The following is a 22186-nucleotide window of genomic DNA, read 5'->3' as shown; positions in this document are numbered from 1 at the left end:
AAAATATAGTAAATTATGATAAAATATATTATTTTAATAATTTAAAATATAATAAATGATTATAAATATATTATTTAATATTTTTTATATATTTGGATCAGGTTGGATTGGGGTTGAGAATTTAATCTAAAAACCGGGACAAATTCGAGACATGAAAAAAACAAATAATTATCGAGACGAGACATGATCGAGTATAAGTAATACACTTTTGGATCAGGGTAAGGGTAACCAAAAAACCGCCCCGCTACGTCTGTCCCCATCCCTAGTATGAATATGCTTTGATCCCATCAATAGGGTTAAACATTGGCTATGTAAACATGTGAATTAGGATATCAATAGTTAATTGATTTAGTAAGATGATGTATTTGATTCCTTAAATAAAGTTAAGAGTTTAAATTTTAACATTATGAATGAGTAATTAGATTGAACGGATCACCTCATAATATATTTATGCAATACTTGATCTAAACTAATCAATAAAAATACAATACTTGATTTGAATTCATCAATAATAATGCAATACTCGTTCTGAATTAGTCTAGTGCAATAATGCTCTTGATCCCTTAAGTAAAGTCAAAGAAATGAAATTTGACATTGTTAATGGAGCAACTGTGTTGAGTTAATCATTTGACGGAATAGGCCAAGAGGGGGGTGAATTGGCAATAAAAATTTTGGTGGAAGCTTTTGCAGAAACTTGAAAATATTTGCACAACGATTTAGAGTGGTTCGACTTTCTCAACCAAAGTCTACGTCCACTACCTTAGCTATCCACACTAAGGATTTTCTACAAATTCACTCATTTGTCTTTCTTTTGAGGACAAAGAGTAACCTTACAACTCCCTCAAGAATTATACCCCAAATTCTTGAGAACACTCTCTCCCAAAGAGAAAAATACAAATTTTACAAACTTACAGAAATCGTCACAAGGAAAGATGTTTGCACAATTCTAAAACAAGAAAAGAACACTCAAGAATGAATACAATTGAGTACAAATGGTGTTCTTGAAAGCAAAACGAATATTGAAGGAAAATTGACTTGAATTGCACAAACTTGGTGTTTGATGCTTTCTCTCTTGTTTCTCAATGATTTCTTCTTTCTTGTTGTTGATTAATGGCTTCTAAGCTTGTTTAAATACTCCTTCAATTGATTCTGAACGTTGGGTATCATTAGTGGAGTCAATAGAGCCGTTATTGTGTGAAAACAATTAATAAAACAGCTTGGAGCGTGGGGGGAATTGGTACCCGTTCATAGGGAATCGATTCATGCAGTGTAAAATTCAAATATTTTGACCGTTATGAGTTGGGAGGAATCGGTACCCCTGGGGGGAATCGGTACCCTCCGGGTAATCTGTTATTTCTCGGAGCCAAAACCATTCAGGGGGAATCGGTTCCCTCCTTGGGGGGAATCGGTACCCTCTGAGTAAGCTGTAAATTTTTGGCTTGAATAGTACTCGAAATACTTTAAAATTGTTTCAAAATTATTTTAAGAATGAAACTTAATTTTTACACTTTAGTAAGGATTGAAATTGAACTTTGAAAGATTTGGAGTAATATTTTGATATTCAAATAGTTGTATCGAATATACTTAGAAAATCATTTGTAAAATCTTAAAATTCTTTTAACTTAATTTATTATATCGAAACATCAAAAAAATTTCAAAAATCTCCCCCTTTTTGATATAACAAAACATTTTAGTAATTTTAAGATTTTCTTAACTGAAAAATCATTTTTGAAATCAAGAATTAACTTTGAAAAATTACTCCCCCTTACTATAATACTTCTCCCCCTTTTTGTTAAATCAAAAAGACTCTAAGACGTTTTTAAACAAGGCTTTTGAAATTGAAACCAATTGATTCTAAAATTTAAGCTGCTAAGATCAAAATCAAGAGAAAGATTAGCCATTAGTTCCATAAGCAATATTCATAAATAAATGTGTAATGGAAATTGGTCATATATTCTAAATGATGCAAAATTAATGAGACCTTAATGAAACCAAATTCAAACAATCAAACCCAATATATATAAATAAACATTCAAGTTCAAACATCCATATAATCCAAAACAAGCAAAATGTTTTAACAATTATAAGTTCGAAATCATCCTAAGAGAAAACTAAGCAAGAAACAAGGCCTAATCGTCCATCAGTGGATCAGAAGGAGATAAATGTGCCCATATGTTGGTCACATCACGTGAAAATGCAACGACCCTCTCGTCCATAGCGTCGAAACGATGATTCATTGCTTTGTTGTTAGCAGTTAGATGTGACTCGATGGATACAAACCTCATGTCAATAGTCTCCATAAACGATTAGAAGTATGGAGGCACTTGACTTTCTTACGGTGTCAGCTCGTCATCAGGAACGTGATCGCCGATATCTTGAAATTAGCCTTGTAGTTCAGGATCATCGTCCGATGCGGGATCTTGTGAAGAGCTAGCTCCCAGTGTTTTCTCGATGACTCGAACCCATTGGTCCTTTTCCCTGGTCCATCCCGATTTCTTCAAGATTGTAAGATTGATTGGGTTCTTAAGAGGGATGGCCACTTCAAGAATTACCTAAGGTTGGATTTGATAAAAAGGTTACTTAGAAAAACAACCATAAACTAGAGTTTCAATAATCTTTTTATTAGGAACATGGTTTATGGTTTCTACTAACTCATCAAAGACGAGTTGTGGCAGAATTATTTTTCTTGTTATGTTGGATACAATGTATCCACCATAAATCTAAAGCTCTAAGTCTGGAGTATCTATCTCCAGATGGTCTAAACCACCAAGAGATCATCAGATGAAAAAAAAGATCATGATGGTCGACTAAAGTGCTTACACTAGACTTAGGCTTATAACTAGTAGCCACTATGTCTTTTTCATTATCTTCACCTACGTTATCAAGACCAAAAGTCGTAGCAATTGTGTCAGAATCTATATGAATGAATTGGCCTAAAAGATAAGACCGAATAGAAACAGTGGCAGTACAAGACTCATTTTGGACACAACCCGTATTGGAATAAAAAATGCGGACTAATTGGTGATCATTGATAGGTCTAAGCTGAAACAATTTATCAAATTTCCAATTTTGGAGGGTCGGAAGATATTTAAAGTCTATTTCTAACATAGTTTGAAGTGAGGGGATTCGTTCTTCCCAGATTTTGTGACTCAAAATAATTAGAATACCTATAGTAGAGATCTTGTCTACGAACAGGTTCGTTAAAGCACGAATTATGGATAGTCATAATCGATTCGATTGGGTTTGGATTTTGAGGTAAAATAGGATGAGGGTTTGAAGGTCGATTTGAACAACTAGTAGATGACCTAGGGCGTTTGTGAGACATGATTAACAGATCAGAATGGATAGATAACCTGCAATTTTAAAACACATGTATGCAATAAATAACAATCCCAAAACTCAAATGAGTCCTTAATATTTCAAGATTTTCTAAAAATAATCCTGATGGGCAATTTTGAAAACTATGTTTGAAAATTAATATATATAGTTTTCAAAAATAACATAATTAAATCAAAACACAACAATTTAAAAATCAAAATCATTTTTTTTATTTCGAAATTTAAAAAAAATTGTTCAAATCTTGTGTTGTTGATGAAATTAGTTGTAGAATCTAGTTTAGAAACATCATATAATCAAAGCCCGATGTAATGTTTATCTTAGAACTAATTAAAACTAGTCCTAAAATCAAAAATTGATAAAATAAAAGTTTTAGAAAAAAATACCTTGAAGATTTTCGAATTTGAGTGAGATTGGATGAAGTTTGCACGAAATTAATGATGTTAGCAGGTTTTGGTGTTAAAAAACTGAAGTAAATCCGACTCAAAATTGTTGTTTTCAGACAATGTAGAGATAGGGTGAGAGAAGGAGTGAATGGCGAGAGAGAGATAGGAGAGGGTTTTGAAAAAATAAGGTTATTTTAGGTGTTAATAACCAGAACTCGTAGAGGGTATCAGTACCCATGCAAGGGGGTATCGATTCCTAGCGCCAAAAAAAATAAAAAAATATGTATTTTAACACTCAAAATGCTAAATTAATTTGCTCTAGTGGTATTGGAAACTCATATTAAGAAGATTAACTATGTTCAAACAATCAATTCTATCCTTAAACATAATTTTAACATATAATTAATTTTTCATCAAGAATCATAAACTCCCCCTAACTAATAGCAAAGAATGTAATCAAAAGTGTTATTTTTATAAGCATTTTCCAAAACTAATTAAAAATGCTAAACTTATTTTAAACACTAAGTCAAGGTAGGTTGGTCAAACCTAATTCTCTCCTAAGTGTCCAAAATCTTTCTTTATCTAAAGGTTTTGTAAAGATATCCGCTAATTAGTGCAAAGTATCAACATATTCTAGAACTATATCTTCTTTAGTGACATGATCTCTAATGAAATGATGTCTAATTTCAATGTTCTTAGTTCTAGAGTGTTGGATGGGATTTGTAGTGAGACAAATAGCACTAGTATTGTCACACTTGATAGGTATGGTACCTACTTCAATTCCATAATAAAAAAGTTATTGTTTCATCCATAAAACTTGCGCACAACAACTACCGGCTGAAATGTATTCTGCTTCAGTGGTAGATAATGCAACACAATTTTGTTTCTTTAAAAACCAAGAAATCAACATTTTTCCTAGGAATTGGCAAGTACCGGAGGTGATTTTCCTATCTATTTTGCATCCTCCATAATCCGCATCAGAGAAAGCCTGCAAGCTAAAAGTAGAGTCTCTAGGATACCAAAGTCCTAAACTAGGAGTGTCCTTAAAGTATCTAAAGATCCTCTTAACGGCTAGTAAATGTGATTCCTTAGGGTATGATTGAAATCTAGCACATAAGCAAACATCAAACATAATGTCCGGTCTACTTGTGGTTAGATAAAGAAAAGAACCAATCATTAACCTATATAATTTAATATCCACATAATTACCTCCTTCATCTATGTCAAGCTTTGAAGAAGTGCTCATTGGAGTGGCATGTGGTTTCCCATTTTCCAATCCAAACTTCTTAAGCATATCCTTGACGTATTTAGCATGATTGATGAAGATTTCATCTTTTTTTTGCTTGATTTGGAGTCCCAAGAAATATGCGATCTCCCTCATCATGCTCATCTCGAATTCACTCTGCATTAACTTAGAAAATTCTTGGCAAAGAACATCATTAGTAAAACCAAATATTATATCATCAACATAAATTAACTACTAATAAATCTTTACCTTTTCTCTTTGAAAATAATGTAGTGTCAACCTTCCCTTTTTAAAAAAAAAACCTTTTTCAATTAAAAAATTTGACAATCTTTCATACCAAGCTCTAGGAGCTTATTTTAGACCATAAGGTGTTTTTGTCAATTTGAAAACATGATTTGGAAATTATGAATCTTCAAAACCTGGAGGTTGTTCCACATACACTTCTTCTTTTATAAAACATTTAAAAATGCAATTTTAACATCCATTTGATATAATTTAAATTCATGAAAACATGCAAATGCTAATAACATTCTAATTGCTTACATCCTAGCTACGGGAGCGTATGTTTCATCACAGTCTATGCCCTCTTCTTGAGTATACCCTTGAGCAACAAGTCTAGTCTTGTTTATCACTATATTACCACTTTCATCAAGCTTATTTCTAAATACCCATTTAGTACCTACAGTAGATTTATTACTAGGCCTTTCAACTAATGTCCATACTCTGCTTCTCTCAAATTGATTTAACTCTTCTTGCATAGCCATAATTCAGTGATCATCATTTAATGCTTCTTTAATATTCTTAGACTTTATGCATGAAATAAATGCAACATAATTACATATATTTCTAAGAGAAGATCGAGTTGTTACCCCTTTGGATAGATCACCTATTATTTCACCATCTTTGACATAGTTGTATTCCCTTGGATAAGAGACTTCCCTTTCTTCAATGGTTGGATTCTCGAGAGGATCTTGAGTTTCCTCATCTTTCGTTTCTTCCTTTGATGATGGTTCTCCAACGTCATGTGCAACTTCATTTATGTTTATAATACCTATATCATCATTCACACAAGAATCTTTCCTAGGAAGGGAATTATCGTCAAAAACAACATGTATAGACTCTTATACAACTAAAGTTCTTTTATTAAATACTCGATAAGCTTTAGAATTTAAGAAATAACCCAGAAAAATTCCTTCATCATTGTTAGCATCAAATTTGCCAAGATTTTCTTTACCGTTGTTTAAAACAAAACATTTACATCCAAAAGGATGAAAATAGATAATGTTAGGCTTTTTATTTTTGAAAAGTTCATATGGAGTTTTCTTCAAAATAGGCCTAATTATTACTTGATTTATAACATAACAAGCGGTATTTGTGGCTTCCGCCCAAAAATATTTTGGCAAGTTGTTTTCACAAAGCATGGTTCTAGCCATTTATTCTAAAGTTCAATTTTTCCTCTCAACAACTCCATTTTGTTGAGGGGTTCTAGGTGCTGAAAAATTATGGCTAATACCATTAGAAATACAAAATTCAATAAATCCAAGATTTTCAAATTCAGTTCCATGATCACTCCTAACACTAGTTATAGAGTAACCTTTTTCGTTTTGGATTACTTTTGAAAACATGATGAATTTTTCTAATGCTTCATCTTTAGTACTTAAGAATAGAACCCAAGTATATCTAGAATAGTTATCTACCAATACAAATGCATATTGTTTTTCACCCAAGCTAGTAGTCCTAGATGGCCCAAAAAGATTTGAATGGATCAATTGTAATACTCTACTAGTGGATATGTCATTAATGAATTTAAAAGAAATTCGCTTTTGTTTTCCTTTAGTACAAGCATCACAGATTTTATCATTATCAAATTTTAGTTTAGGCAACCCTCGAACTAAATCTCCTTGAATTAGTCGTTGCAAAACACTCATGCTAATATGTCCTAGTCTCTTATGCCATAACCAACTATTATGCTCATCCTTAGCAACTAGGCATAACTTAGTCATATCAATAGAATCTAAATGCACCATGTATATGTCCCTATTATATGACCAACAAGCATAATCAAAATGGATGCAATGTCAATCAATTTTACAAACATTAATTTAAAATAAGACATTGTATCTTTTATTAAATTCATTTTTCAAAAGATTATGCTTTTAACCCATTCACAAATAAAACATTATGCAATGTCGATTATCGAGATTAAGAGTTTATGCATAAAGTTTTTGAAAATGTTATGTATTAAAACTTTATATTATTAAAAAAATCTATGCATAAACATTAAAAAAATTAAGGTCAAAATTTTGCAAAACCAAAGTTCTTGAAATATCGATATCAATTGTTAAAGAGATATCAATTACATTTAAAAAACAATTTTGACCAAAAATTAATATGATGAACTAGAGTTTATAAAACATTACCAAAAATTACTATGTTCATCATACAATATTTTTTAACATACATGAGATAAAACATAATCATTTAGAATTATTCAACATTTAAAACCTCATACATGCATAAACTAAATGAGCAACCAAATAAAATATTGATGTTAAGTTTAGAGGTTACTCATTCATTTTTCATGTGTGGCTAGAGCATCTTGAATATCATCATTTTCATCACAATTTGCTCCCACACACCTACAAGAGACATTTAAGTAGATTTTGGTATCCAAATTGCTTTCGATCCTTGAATGTTAGTTTCAATGCCTCTTGTTCCTTTTGGAACCCATACTTGTCTAATTTTAAATCGTTTTCCTTTCTTTAAAGGACAAGTATGTTCCTTATGACCATGATAATGACAATGTGAACATATTGTCATTATTGAACTAGATGAATTATTTAAAATGATCTATTTTTCTTTTGTTAAGCATTCAAGCTTAACTTTCAAATCGAAATTTTCTTTTTCAATACTTTCAAATTTCATTTTTGAAAGCTCTAAATCCTTCTTCAAGATTTCATTTTGATTTTCAAAATCCATTTTCGTTTCTAGAAGAATTTTGTTTAATTTGAAAATTTCTTTTTCTAAGTTTTCAGATTTCGTTTTTGAAAGCTCTAACTCCTTTCTCAACATTTCATTTTGATTTTCTAAATCTGTTTTAGCTTTCAAAAGAAGATCATTTTTAGCTATAAATTTAGAAATCAATTTATTGTATTTGGAGTTCATGGTCTCAAACTCCGAAAATAATTCATCATAAGCATCTTGTAACTCATTAAAAGATTTTGAATTTAATCTATTTGAGTTAGAAGATACCTTTGGCTCTGTGAGAGCTAATAGAGACATCACCTTTATTGGTTCTTCTTCTTCCTTGTCTCTGTAGATCTCCTCAAGCTTATCTCACATCTCCTTGGCATTTGAACAAGAAGAAACTCTTTTATATACATTAGGATCAATTGCAAAACACAACATGTGCATAGCCTTTGTATTTTGTTGAGCTTTCTTCTGTTCTTGATTACTCCACTTCTTTGTCTTCTTCGTAGGAGAAGAATATCCTTTCTCGATCATCATCCAAGCTTCCATATCAAATGCTTGGATAAATGTCATCATGAACTTCTTCCAACGACTATAATTTGTTCTATTGAAGTGTGGAGGCACGTCAATTGGTCTGGATTCTTCCATGGAGAATGAACCGAAAGTGAACGCCATCTTTATCGATTTAACTCTTCCCGAATCGACTCAAGAGGTGGTTAAACCTTCAAATGAGTGAGGCTCTGATACCAATTATTAAGTTAATCGATCGACGGAATAGGCCAAGAGGGGGGTGAATTGGCAATAAAAATTTTGGTAGAAGCTTTTGCAGAAAATTGAAAATATTTGCACAACGATTTAGAGTGATTCGACTTTCTCAACCAAAGTCTACGTCCACTACCTTAGCTATCCACACTAAGGATTTTCCACAAATTCACTAATTTGTTTTTCTTTTGAGGATAAAGAGTAACCTTGCAACTCCCTCAAGAATATACCCCAAATTCTTGAGAACATTCTCTCCCAAAGAGAAAAATACAAATTTTACAAACTTACAGAAATTGTCACAAGGAAAGATGTTTGCACAATTCTAGAACAAGAAAAGAACACTCAAGAATGAATACAATTGAGTACAAATGGTGTTCTTGAAAGCAAAACGATTATTGAAGGAAAATTGACTTGAATTACACAAACTTGGTGTTTGATGCTTTCTCTCTTGTTTCTCAATGATTTCTTCTTTCTTGTTGTTGATCAATTGCTTCTAAGCTTGTTTAAATACTCTTTCAATTGATTCTGAACGTTGGGGATCATTAGTGGAGTCAATGGAGCCGTTATTATGTGAAAACAATTAATAAAACAGTTTGGAGTGTGGGGGGAATCGGTACCCTCCGAGTAATATGTTATTTCTCGGAGCTAAAACCATTCAAGGGGAGTCGGTTCCCTCCTTGGGGGAATCGATACCCTCTGAGTAAGCTGTAAATTTTTGGCTTGAATAGTGCTCGAAATACTTTAAAATTGTTTCAAAATTATTTTAAGATTGAAACTTAATTTTTACACTTTAGTAAGGATTGAAATTGAACTTTGAAAGATTTAGAGTAATATTTTGATATTCAAATAGTTATATCGAATATACTTAGAAAATCATTTGTAAAATCTTAAAATTCTTTTAACTTAATTTGTTATATCGAAATATCAAAATGTTTTCAACAAACTGGATCGGTAGGATCACCGTCATGATGAACTTATATAGTACTTGATCTAAATTAATCAATAAGAATTCAGTAATCGATCTGAATTAATCAATAAAAACACAAACTTGATCTAAATTAATTAATAAAAAATAAAATAATAAATTGGGCGCTATAGTCTACAAGGTAGGTAAAATTGGCCCAATAGGTCAAGCGAGTAAAAAAAATTGGCTTATTAGACCATCTCCAAAATTAATTTAGAATTTACGATATTTGCTATAGTGACTTGGAACTCATAATGTCTTGTTTGTGATTTGCTGTAGATCCCAAAATAAAATCCGGGTTGGCTTTATGGGCTCATTTTTGTGCATGTTTGCCTTATTCGGCCAATTTTGCCCCAAATGGTAACTAACTTTTCTTATTTTCGGGTCCAACTATTTTTATGCTGTCTGCTCGGCTGTAATTGATTTGGATTTAAAAAACACTTACAATAATCAATGGATATACAAGAACAGAAGAGTGTTTTTTGTCTTCAAACGAGTTTAACCATATGAGAGCATCATTGCATTAGGAAGAAGGTGGTGTGTTCATAACTGTATCGATTAGTTTATAATCACATGTTCCTCGTTCCAGATCCAACATCATTCTTTTTAGGGATATACATAATCTTTTTGCTGGAAAGTTGTATTATATATAACACTCGAGCTTGAGCAGAACCATATGCTGCTAAGACAAGTTTCGGGAACCGGAGAATGGAAGGGAAAATGCTGGAGATGTTTGAAGTTGGTCCCTGTGAAGATGGCTTTCGGCTGGATTTTCTCATAGGTCAAAGGTTCTGTAACCAAATACGAAGCAGGTTGGCCGGAGACTTCATTCTTCGAAACCAGCTCCTTCCTTTTGCTCAAACGCCACAAGCACAACAGCTGATCGAAGCACTCTCGGAGACTAACCGGAAGAAGTTCCCAAGATACTGGGATGAACTTTTACGGACTGCTGAAAGAAGTGGCGTGCCGGTTCTTGATGTAGTTATTGCAAATTGCTCATTTGATCAATACACTCCTCTTTTGAAACTGTCTCATTATGTTCCTTCATGTGTAGATAATACTTGTCAACTTCAGAAAGGAATTACTCCCATTCATTCCAAATGCAGAAATGAATTCATTTGCCGATACTGCGGATGACTGTTCTGACGTTCTCATCGTCAGCGATTTGATGACCATAGCAGCTCACAACGAGGATGCAATCTTTTGTTTAATCGGCAACACGTATGCTTTAGTTTCATGTATCCTGTTCAGATTCTAGGACAGTACAATACGTAGGATGGATGGATGGATGTTCTTAACATGTACCATGTCAATGCTGGGTTTTGCAGCTACTTGATCAAGGGAAAACTGTCAAATGGATTATCCTTCATAGCTTACACATATGCAGAAGAGCTTCTGACTTGTGCTTTCGGATTTATCCGTCAAGGACCGATAAAATTTCTTTCATGATTGTTTAAAAGAAAAGAAAATAAGGGTCTTTTGTTTCACTGAAAACGTTTTCCGTAAAATGAATTACATTTTCTGAAAAATGTTTTACGATATTTTGAAATATGTTGTTTAAATCTTTTTTCACTAGTTGATGATTTTTTTAAAAATTATTTATTACAAATATTAAATACAAGAAATAATATTATTTATCATAAAAATTAATATTATTATTTTTAAAATATTAAAATAATTTATTTATTATTAAATATTATTTTTATAATTTTATTAATAAAAATATTAATGTTGGTATATTTTATTGAAACAAAAATATTATAAATTATATTAATTATTTATTAAAGTAATAGTGTTATATTATATTTTAAAAATATTAATTAGTATATTTTAAATATATTTATTAAAATATTATTAGATTATTATATTAAATATATAAATAATATTATTCATTATTAATAATTTAATAATATTTTTTCTATGAAATTAATAATAATATAAATTTTATTAACAAATTATTATATTATTAAAATAAAAATATAATATCTTATATTATTATATAATTGATTATTTTATTATAATATTAAAATATTATTATATTATTAGAAATATTAATAAATATATTTTAAATATTTTAATAATTAATATTTTAATTAAAATGATATTAAAATATTTTATTAATATTAAATTAATAAAATAAAATTATTTTGAGTATTTATTCTTTGAAGTGAAAAGTTCAGAAAACGACTTATAGAAAATCAGACTGTAAGTCATTTTTCAGAAAACATAAAGGAAATTCTATTGACCAGGAAAATGTTTTACGTTGACCAACCAGTTTTCGTCTTACCAAACACTGGAAAATGAGGAAAACATTTTCCGGAAAACGTTTTACGTAAAACAAATGGACCCTAAGATTACTATATTCAATGAAATCTAATATTTTCATCATACATACCTTAGGCATTCACACAGAACGAAGTACAGACGACTGAAGGTGATATTGTACCAGCAGGCATTGGAAGGAACTTTGTCTCTAGATACCTTCTTGAAGCAACTAGCATTGCAGATGCATTAGTTGTAAAACCTTCTAATCATCTAATGTTTGTTTCTTGTATCAGATGAAATTTAGGATCAGCTTGATCATTTAATCTACTAATATAAGAGAGTTTATCTCAGAGAATACATTCATTCGAAGTTTCGCTGGGACACAATTACAATTTAATCGATATACAGAGGCGAATGATCTTGAATGTTGAAACTGCATCAGATATCGAGTTTCAGTTCATGAGGTTGGATCAACATCATTTTTCAAGGCAAACATGTATCTCCATCTTCAGGTTGAGCAGGTAGAAGATGAAAACTCATAAGAAGGCAAAAAGAGCAGCTGTTCCACTAAAGGATCAAAAGCCGATGCGTTGTCACTCTTAGGAGATACAGAAGATCCAAAATACCCCATCTACATACAAGACAGGTAAAAGTTGAAGAACAGAAATGTAGAGCAGCTTCTATACCATGTTGACTAACTTACCCGTTTTGATGTTGCTTTCAGGTCCACATCTTTATACTCTGCACGACTGTCATTGATTTGGATGAAAAAAACATTTACAATAATGGAAGGAAATCCAAAGAAGGGGAAGATTTCTCATGTCTTCTCGATGTCTTCAAACGAGTTTAACTGCGAATTGGTCAACTCTGGTGCACGGACTTGTCTCTAGAACATTTTATGCTGATTCATAGAGTCCAACTATGCAACCCTTTTTATTCAGTTGCGTTGCTTGAGAGATATTCTCCACTCCTTAATTCTCCGACTTTAGCCTTAGTCCCTAGCTACCAGAATTTCCTTGCACCACTATGTCAGGGCAAGAGCACCTCACCACCACCATAATTGTCAAGCCAAGTGTGACATTTAGCACATTAGCACCGATACTCTTTACAGCGAGATTTATAAATGGCTACTGAGCTGAATCTCAATTTTCTTTTTGGCCAATCAACTTACAAGGAATAGCAGTTCAAAATCTTTAATATGACAAATGCAGACGAATATGAAATATATTCTTGTTAGTACCATAAATTAACCATTACTTTGAAACTAAAACCAATGTTTTGCAATAAAGGTGCATGATGAAAACTCAATAAGCAGACAGAAAGAGCAGCTGTTCTACCACAAGGATCAAAAACCAATTTCTTGTCTCTCCTAGGAGATATAGAAGATTCAAAGTACCCCATCTACATGACAGGTAAAAGTTGAAGGATGGAAATGTAGAGCAGCTTCTATTCAACGGTAACTAACTTATCGTTATCGTTATTACTTTCAGGTCCAACTCTTTATACACTCTGCACAGCAGTCATTGATTTGGATGAAAAAACTCTTACAGTAATTGAAGGAAATCCAAAGAAGGGGAAAATTTCGCACGGCTTCTCGATGTCTTTAAATGAGTTTAACCGTGAATCGGTCAACTCCGATGAAGGGACTTGTTCTCCAGAATATTTATGCTGGTTCATAGAGGCCAACCATGTGACCGTCGATACAACGCATGGCAGCAACCTGAATATAAGGAACAACTTCAGATTGATAACTTCAGTTCAGTATGAAGCTAAGCAAAATAACATCAGGATGAAGAAATTATGGAATCAATACCTTGCCATGGATTTCATATTTGATGGGACCATCTAGTTCAGCTCCTAATGCCATTAATTTTGTTACTGTACTATTAATGTCATTCACTGTGAACGATAAAACTGAAGAGTGGCCATTCTGCATCACATTATCACTGTCAAACAAAACTGGGTCAGAATTATCTATTTTAAACTCACAATTTCCTCTTTCTTTCTTTATTTTTCATGGGAAATTGTATACTTATAAAAGCTAAGAAAATCTGGGACGACCCAAAATCTTATTTATTTTGTGTATTTTCTAATCATCAAAGAAATTTAATAAATTAAACTGTAAAAGTATTACCAGGGGGATTGCATGAGAGCAAGCTTAAGAGGACCAGACTGGAGCTCGGCCCACCGAAGCGTGCAGATGTTGACGGAGAAGTCGAGCCCTTGTGAGTAGAACTTCGCCGCCTTGGGAACGTCCTTGTGGAGTTGGAGCAACCACCTAAACGCCGCCGCCGCCGCCATCACCTTCCTCTCTTTCAAATTCTTTAAATGGCTCAGCCCAAAACACCCAATGCCATCTTGTCGATGCATTTTAAAGCTTCCATAAGGCCCAGGCCCAGACCCCACTTACCAAGATGGAAAACAACAGTCCGAGAGGGGTTTTGTATGTAAAATCTTAGTGCAGAAGGCATGGATGATGACATGGTCGGAAAAATTCCTTGGGATAAAATAGAGTAGATCAAAATAGGACCCAAACTTGATATGATTCATAACTATACTGTGATATTAATTTCTAAAATATATACACACACAAAACAAAATTATCCTGGGGATGAAGCTTCTTCTAGCTTCATCTGCATCCGCTCGTCAAGGCATGATTCAGATATACGAAGAATCAAACTATCATGGTCAGTCACTCCCGTCCAATCTTCATCAGATTTCCTCTAGCTTTTGATTTCTGTTTTACTTGTACAGTTAGTACCATTTTCAGTAGGAAGAAAAGAAAATTTACCTCCATTGAACTTTGATAACTCGCATGCGATACAGGCTGTAGGGCTTGATAATTTTTTTTCAATATATCGATGGTGTTTCATCAGTGTTTGAGCAATCTGCCTCCTCAAACTGTTTGAACTCTCTGTCTGATTGTAAGAAATAGAACAGAAAGTTGGAGACAGGATTAAAAATTATTATTTTTCCCAATCAAACAGGAAAGAAGGACATTACAAACATATAATCAAACCTAACAAACAAGAAACACTCTTAACTCTCTAAGGAACAACAAAAACAGAGTAAATATTTAAGCAGAAGGATCAAATAACCAATATGGATAATATGAGGACAGAAAAATGTAGTTTTATCAATACATTAATTGTAAAGGACTGTTGTAATGATGGAGTGCCTGAGGGTAGTGAAGTTTCCATGAAAGAAGTGGGGTAGAGGGGCCCTCTGTTTTTCTATTCCCTACCAATAATACCCTCCGACTGAATTTTTCCTCCTTTTCTGCTAACCCTTCTTCACTTTTTTCCTCTTTTTCCATCTCTCTCCTTGGTCTTCACTAGTGTTTATATAAACTACTATTATTTTCTTTTCTTTTTACTGTTTTTTTTTTTGCCACTGGGTCTGGTTTCTACTTCTAGAGTGAAAGTTTGTTCTTCTTGGATAGTTTTATTTTTCTTTTTCCTATTCATTTACTCTGATTTTGGGTTCTTCTTTCTTAAGAATTAGTACTGTGATCGATCTTCCACGGAAGCATCGACAAACAAAAAAAAGTTTCAAGATTTAGGAATTGATTGGATTGCCTGTCAAGCATTTTAGTTGGGCAACCGCCAAATTGTCATTTGCAAGAAACTTGTGAATGAAAAAGCTTTGATTCCTAGTGATTTCCTGGGTTTTTTAATTCATGGATTAAAGAAGAAAATACATCCTCAATTTTACAGAATTGACACTTTTTATTAAATGGATACATGTTCTGTTATGCATGCTTACGCAACATATTCAATCAACAAACATAGTATCAACGGACTTAAAAACCACACAAATATTTACAGCTAAAGTTGTAATGGACCCAAAGTTCATCTGATTCGTAACTATACTGCGATATTAATTAATAAAATATACAGACAACAACAACAACAAAAATTCTATCACAGATTGCAACATGGCCAGTATTCATATAAAACACAATGTTGGACTGAAAAGCAACGCAAACAGCTAGTTAATCCAGTTGGTCACGTGAATTCTTCAGCTTATTGTTCAAAGTACAAACAACCACTTTGATCTACGACTTGCCCTTGAAGATTTTTAAACGAGAACGTTGCCCTTTGGACCTTGCTTCAAGAAGCTTCGCCTTCAAAGTGTTATCCTTAGTTGCTGGGGGTAGCTTCACAGAAGACTCAGATACGTCCAGATCAGGGGGTGTAAATTTCGTCATCCATAGCCGCACCGGGCTAGGTTGATTCCTCGGTGGTGGGTAGCTACAAGAAGCCTCACCATAGTTGTTTTCCACGTTCATATTCCCACCTTCCGACAATGCTATATGATTTCTTATCAAGTTGTCCACTATGTATTTGAGCTTAGTCCATGAATCTCATCAAGCTTATTATTTCTTCCCTCGTTGCCATATTGTGTAGCTTCATCATTTTCAAGTTTTTGCGATATTGTTGCTTCAGTGGCATTTCCTACTATATTTTCTTCTTCTGCATCTGCCAACTGGGACATCTTATTTTCATTACTCATGGCTCTGGCCATCTTTTCTTCAAACCTAACTTGTAAGCTGGATGGATGTCTGCTTTTAATCTTCTCATGAGATGAAAGTTTTCTCTCAGCGTGATTTGACTTCATTATTTCCTCACCGTCACGGTTTAGAGCTTCATCTTCATGTGATTTCAGGTCAACACTGCTTGGTTTGTTCAACTCAAAACAATTTGAATCACTGCTAACAGAATCTTCCTCATGACAAACATCTTTACCTACACTTGCAGCTTCATTTGAAGGGATGGATTCAAGTGACTTCCTTCGATCCTTTTGTGACAAATAATCAGTACGCTTACAAACAGAAGTACTAATCTGTTTAACTTGAAGGAAAGTCTCTATTTCAAAGGCTAATTTGTCCACTATTGAATTCAGTTCGGGAAAACCAGACTGAGCTTCTTCTAGTTTCATCTGCATCCGCTCGTCAAGCCATGATTCGGATATATGAAGAATCGAACGATCATGGTCAGCCACTCCTGTCCAATCTTCATCAGATTTCTGTCGTAGTGTATGCAAGTCCAGTTCGTAGTTTTTTATGCCCCTTGCAAACTCATCGCAAAGATCTTCCAAAAGCTTCCTCGATTTCCTTTCCCTTTCAAGATCTTTCAAGGCATTAGAAAGAGAAGCTTTTGACTCAGACACTTCCCGAGCTAACTTCCTGTGTAGATTTTCGGATCGTTTTCTTAACTTCCTCTCATCTTCTAGTTCATCCCTTGCCGACTGTACAGCAGCATGAACTCGGTCCTGTTCTTTGCTCTTCCTAGCCAATTTGTCTTCAGCAATCTGCTTCATCAAATCATCAATTTCAAGTCGACATGCTTGCTGGTCTCGAAGCAAATCCTTGATTCTAACACGGGCATGATCTAGTTCCTTCTTCAATGCTTTTATCAATGATATATTGGATGCATGTTGTTCTTCCAGACTCCAAATATGGTTTAGTACTTTCAGCAGTTCTGTAGATGTTTTGAGATTATAATGCAACTCACCGATTCTTCCCCTAAAACTTACGGAACTGCTAGGTGTGACTGCAGGATTATATGGTGCCACCTGAAAAAAGAGGAAAAACATTTTGAAGCTCTAGATGTACTGGAATGTGAAAACCCAAGTGAGAAAGACCTAAAAACAAACAATACAAGGAGGGATTCCAAAGGAGGATCTTATTTGAGAAAGCATTCCCATGTTCAATTTTCGCACTGTTTTTTTTATTAATATCAATGTGTAAGAAATCCTACTTGAAAATGCTTTTCATGATGCTTGTTATCTCAAATAAAACCCAACAGTCCTTCTAACTCAATTCTCAAATGTTTTCCTAAGACGAGCACGCTATATATTCTATGGAATAAACATTAAGACATCATGAACACCCAGCTACACAACTTATCAACTTAGAACCTAACTCAATAACAAAAAGAATTAAATTTTAGTTAGAGACTAGGGGATAATAGTAGGATTACAACCAATATGGTCACAAGGCTCAAGCTTGTCCCCATACACAAGACTCCTAACAATCATTCTTCGCTTAGCTCCAAGTCGAGTGGCTTCAATTGAAGAATCAATTTAAGAAAGAATTCTATCCGTTCAGCTTGGGGGCTTTGTGACTCTATGTTTCTTATATAAGTAGGTATACTAAAGTAGCAGCAATTCTGCACCTTGGATAAATAAATCTTCTTTTTATCCAGAAATAAAAATCAGAAAAAGAAAACTGCCTTCCCTATTCTGTACTTACTCTACAGATGACACCATTTTCAGTATGAAGAAAATAAAATTTACCTCCATTGAACTACCATAACTTGCAGGCGATACAGGCTGTAGGGCCTGATTACTTTTTTCAATTGACCGATGGTGTTTCATTAGTGTTTGAGCAATATGCCTCCTCAAACTGCTTGAACTCTCTGGCTGATATAAGAAATAAAACAGAAAGTTAGTGACAGAAGGTACTTTTACAAGCTCTGGTAAGTGATAACCCTTAAAGCTCTGTTCTTATACAAGCGGTTGAAGACATTGTCCTGAAGCCACCAAAGACTAGATTAAATCAACTAATACACTAATAATCATCAATTAAATGATTCTCATTCCTCGTTGTAAGACAATTTAGCTCCATTAGTTTCGAACTCGTTTAAAACGCTTTACAATTTTTTCTTTTCAATCAAACTGAAAGAAGGACATTACAAACATATAATCTAACCCAACAAACAAGAAATACTCTATGGACCAAAAAACGACAGTAAAAATTTAGGCAGAAGAATGATCAAATAACCAATTTAGGCAGAAGAAATGTGGTTTAATCAACATAAACCGTAAACATAATCTCAACCCAGTTAAAAGAAATGAATAAGCCATGTCACCATTTACCAAATACAAGACCCAAAATTCCAGATCAATCAACATCGAACTCACTAACTAATAGATCAAAAAAATTTTTAAAAAAAACTTTAAAAGGGAAAATTATCATACGGGTACAACAGAACACATACATAGCTTATATACATAGACAAAAGTAAAGTACGGAGGAAAGAGAAAGGAATCGGAATACCTGGTCAGGGTCGGAGCTGGGGCAAGGATCAGCCAAGAAATGAGAATAGTCGATGGCTTTGTTCTTGTTGTGGTGGAGGCGTTGAGTGTAGCGGCCATTAGTGTTGTTAACACCGCCTCTATGCATTTTGAAGTTATGAGGACGATGGGAAAGGTATTGATGGAACTCCCACAGTGAAGCAGCTAACTTTCTTGCAGAAACAGCGGCAGGAGGAGGAAGAAGGCTGTTGTTATGATGAAGATGAGACTGAGGGTCGTAAAGTTTCCAAGAAGGGAACGGGGTACAGGGACCCTCTGTTTTCCTATTCCCTACCAATAATACCCTCCGACCAAACTTTTCACACAAATTTTCCTCCTTTTCCGCTAATCCTTCTTCACTTTTTTCTTCCCTTTTCATTTCTCTCTCTCTCTTTCCTTGGCCTTCAAAAGTGTTTCATATAAAACTACTACTGTTTTTTTTTTTACTTGTATTGAATCCGGGCATAGTCTCTGGAGTGAAAATTTGTTCTTTCTGGTGGGTATTTTCTCCCTATTGAATTACTCTGGTTTTGGGTTCTTCTCTGTTGAGAGAATGTACTGTGATCGATCTTCCATGAGCATCAACAACAAAAAGATTCGATTACCTGTCAAGCATTTAGTTGGCCACCCGCCAAATTGTAGTTTACTCGACTCTTGTAGTGAATGAGAAGGCTTCGATTCTAGTAATATTCTCAACTAGGTAAATAAAATTCACATGGTGTTTACAATTTTTTTTAACCTTTTTTAAACAAATATATTCATTTAGATTTTAATTAAAATTATATACCAATTTAGCACCTTTAGATAACTATTTATTAAAATTATATCATTTTATTGACCGGATATATAGAGTAAGTTATATTTGTTCTGTTAATCGCATTTTCGTCAATAAAGTTCAAATTTTAATTAATTTAAAAGAGAAAGATGCAACGAAAGGAACCCTTTCTCTTTATCTTTTTATCCTCGCCATGGAATGTTTGGGGAATAGTATTACGCAGGCAACTCAAGGTCTATCGTGGTGTCCTTTCTACTTGTAGAAGACGGGTTACCATTTTCTCACTTCTTTTTTTTACAGATGATCTCATCCTCTATGCCAAGGCCACTCTCCAACAATGTTCTATCATTAATTCCATCTTATCAACCTTTGGAACTTTCTCTGGCCATCGGGTAAGCCACCGAAAATCTTAGATTTGATTCTCGTTTAACACTGATGCAAACTTGCGTAATTCTATCAGTTCAACTTTAGGTTTTCAAGTTGTCAATTCCCTTGGAAAATATTTGGGTATTCCCGTGCTCCACCAACGAGCTACACGAGCAGACTTCTCTTTCATAACCGATAAGGTTAAAGTCAGATTATCGAGTTGAGTTGCTCAAACCTTTTCGCTTACTGGTCGTGTTACTTTGACCAAGGCGGTTTTACAGGCAATCCAAGTTTACTTTATGCAAACAATGAAGCTACCAAAAGGTACTTGCAAGGAAGTTGAAGCTCATGTCCGAAAATTTATTTGGGGTGGTTCTTCGACCTCAAATAAAGTTTTTCTTATTAATTGGAAAGCCTTTTGCCAACCTCTTATCATGACGGTCTTGGCTTACGGAATATCCATGGCCATAACATGGCTTCATCATAAAATTAGGGTTCCGTTTCGTAACTAATTTTGACTCTTATGGGTGATATTTTTAAGACAAAAAATATCGGCGTACGGAACTCATTCCTGGTTCAATTTCGCGAGCCTCATGTACTTCACTTTGGCGCGCCATAGCTTCGCAATGGACACTTTGAAATCTGACATTGCCTGGTCTCTTGGCAATGTTAGTATTATCGATATCCTTGATTACACTTGGTGTATATACCTGTTTTTATCCGATCTATAAAATTATTATTAATATATTATTATTATTATTATTATTATTAATTATAAATATATATTTGATGCATGCCTCACCCAGAGCCCAATTACAAGGACAACCCATCCAACTATCAGCCCACTTGGGTGACCCAAGTATAAGCCCAACGATTACATCAACTCAATACTCAACCCAACCCAGAATATGGACCCGATCCAGATTCGACCCAGCACCCGGAGCAAATTTGAACCAGCCCAATGCAAATTAGGATTTTAAAACCCTAAATGCCATAAACCGAAGCCAACCGCCTTCAATGTTCCGACTTCCTAGAGGCGCGTGGATTCCACCGCTCGTTCCATCCGTACGTGAGTCGCGCCGTTGACTCTCGAGCCGCCGTCGATTTTTCTCGTCCGATGTTATCACCAACAGTGACCGTAAATATGCATCAAACAGTGAACAAGACAAATCAGTCAGAAAATCCTAAAAATCTAGGATTTCACCCAGCTATATTCAGAGAAATCAAACCCCTATGCAAAGATATCATCAGAGAACCATCCATCAAAAGGACATGCAATCAGATCAAAAGGTGGGGAGATAAAAACCATTCGGTGAAGGAAGAAAAAAACAGTGAGAGAAAAAAACGAAGAAGGGGAGAAAATATCGAAAAGAGAAAAACCAGAGAGAAAGGGAACATTTTCGAAACAAAAAAAAAAAGATTCGGTTGATAAGAAAAAAAACATTGAGATAAATAGAAAGACAAAACCCCAAAACCCATTCAAAAAACCCAACCAAAGAAAAACCCTCCATCCCATTCAAACCAAATACCAAAAGAAGAAAAAAAAGAGAAACAGGAACATACCTTGATCGGAGAAACGTCAGGAAGCCGAGTGGTCGTCGGAGTTCACGAGAGGTAACAACCTAGACTTATGGCTAATGGGGGGTTTTAGGCTAAACCATGTTGAGATTCGGGTTGAGGGTGAGAGAATGAAGGTTTTGGGATGTTTGGGGTTGTGTCGGCCGCCGTACGTCTCCGTGAGCACCGCCGTGGGTGTCACTGACGGTGACGACCTTTCTCTCTTCTGATGAGAGAGTTTGAGAGAGTTTTTAGAGCTCTCTCTCTTCTCTCGTCTCAAATGGGAGGCTTAGGCCATTTTTTGCCTTAAATTATATATATATTAAGTGCAAAACGCAGTCGTTTTGCCCTCAATCCCATCTGTGTTTTCAAGTTATGGGATAACTACATTTTAGTCCCCAGGGTTTTGTAACCTAATATTGAAGCATTTTAATGAAGTTTCATTTTTGTTTGATTTCGAGCACTTATGTCATTTTTTT

At 34.1% G+C, this 22186-nt stretch overlaps 2 protein-coding genes and 1 pseudogene across 2 annotated transcripts; 1 reads left to right on the top strand and 2 right to left on the bottom strand.

The window, feature by feature from the left end:
• The first annotated feature begins 10372 nt into the window (after positions 1-10372).
• On the top strand, positions 10373-11113 carry LOC120120933. The gene is made up of 3 exons (XM_039140420.1): positions 10373-10642; positions 10719-10885; positions 10993-11113. Exons 1-3 carry the CDS (start codon positions 10373-10375, stop codon positions 11111-11113), a joined length of 558 nt encoding a protein of 185 aa, XP_038996351.1.
• Positions 11114-13166: 2053 nt separating this feature from the next.
• Positions 13167-14266, bottom strand: LOC120120868. The gene is made up of 3 exons (XM_039140390.1): positions 14064-14266; positions 13743-13875; positions 13167-13649 (listed from the first exon to the last, which is right to left on the bottom strand). Exons 1-3 carry the CDS (start codon positions 14228-14230, stop codon positions 13593-13595), a joined length of 357 nt encoding a protein of 118 aa, XP_038996321.1. The 5' UTR covers positions 14231-14266; the 3' UTR covers positions 13167-13592.
• A 1600-nt stretch (positions 14267-15866) lies between these two features.
• LOC120120821 lies at positions 15867-19552 on the bottom strand (annotated as a pseudogene).
• Positions 19553-22186: the final 2634 nt, after the last annotated feature.

Source organism: Hibiscus syriacus, unplaced genomic scaffold (assembly GCF_006381635.1).
Source record: "Hibiscus syriacus cultivar Baekdansim isolate YM2019G1 unplaced genomic scaffold, ASM638163v2 tig00110348_pilon, whole genome shotgun sequence".
Classification (NCBI taxonomy): domain Eukaryota; kingdom Viridiplantae; phylum Streptophyta; class Magnoliopsida; order Malvales; family Malvaceae; genus Hibiscus; species Hibiscus syriacus.
The sequence above is the reverse complement of the archived record's forward strand: the minus strand, read 5'-3'. Positions and strand labels throughout refer to the sequence as shown.

Coding starts and splice junctions, on each gene's coding strand:
- LOC120120933 (XM_039140420.1), top strand. CDS start 10,373: ATGGAAGGGAAAATGCTGGAGATGTTTGAAGTTGGTCCCTGTGAAGAT. Junction 10,643..10,718: donor GTGGCGTGCCGGTTCTTGAT/GTAGTTATTGCA, acceptor CTTCATGTGTAG/ATAATACTTGTCAACTTCAG. Junction 10,886..10,992: donor TTTTGTTTAATCGGCAACAC/GTATGCTTTAGT, acceptor TGGGTTTTGCAG/CTACTTGATCAAGGGAAAAC.
- LOC120120868 (XM_039140390.1), bottom strand. CDS start 14,230: ATGGCGGCGGCGGCGGCGTTTAGGTGGTTGCTCCAACTCCACAAGGAC. Junction 13,876..14,063: donor GCTCTCATGCAATCCCCCTG/GTAATACTTTTA, acceptor TTTGTTTGACAG/TGATAATGTGATGCAGAATG. Junction 13,650..13,742: donor AATATGAAATCCATGGCAAG/GTATTGATTCCA, acceptor CCTTATATTCAG/GTTGCTGCCATGCGTTGTAT.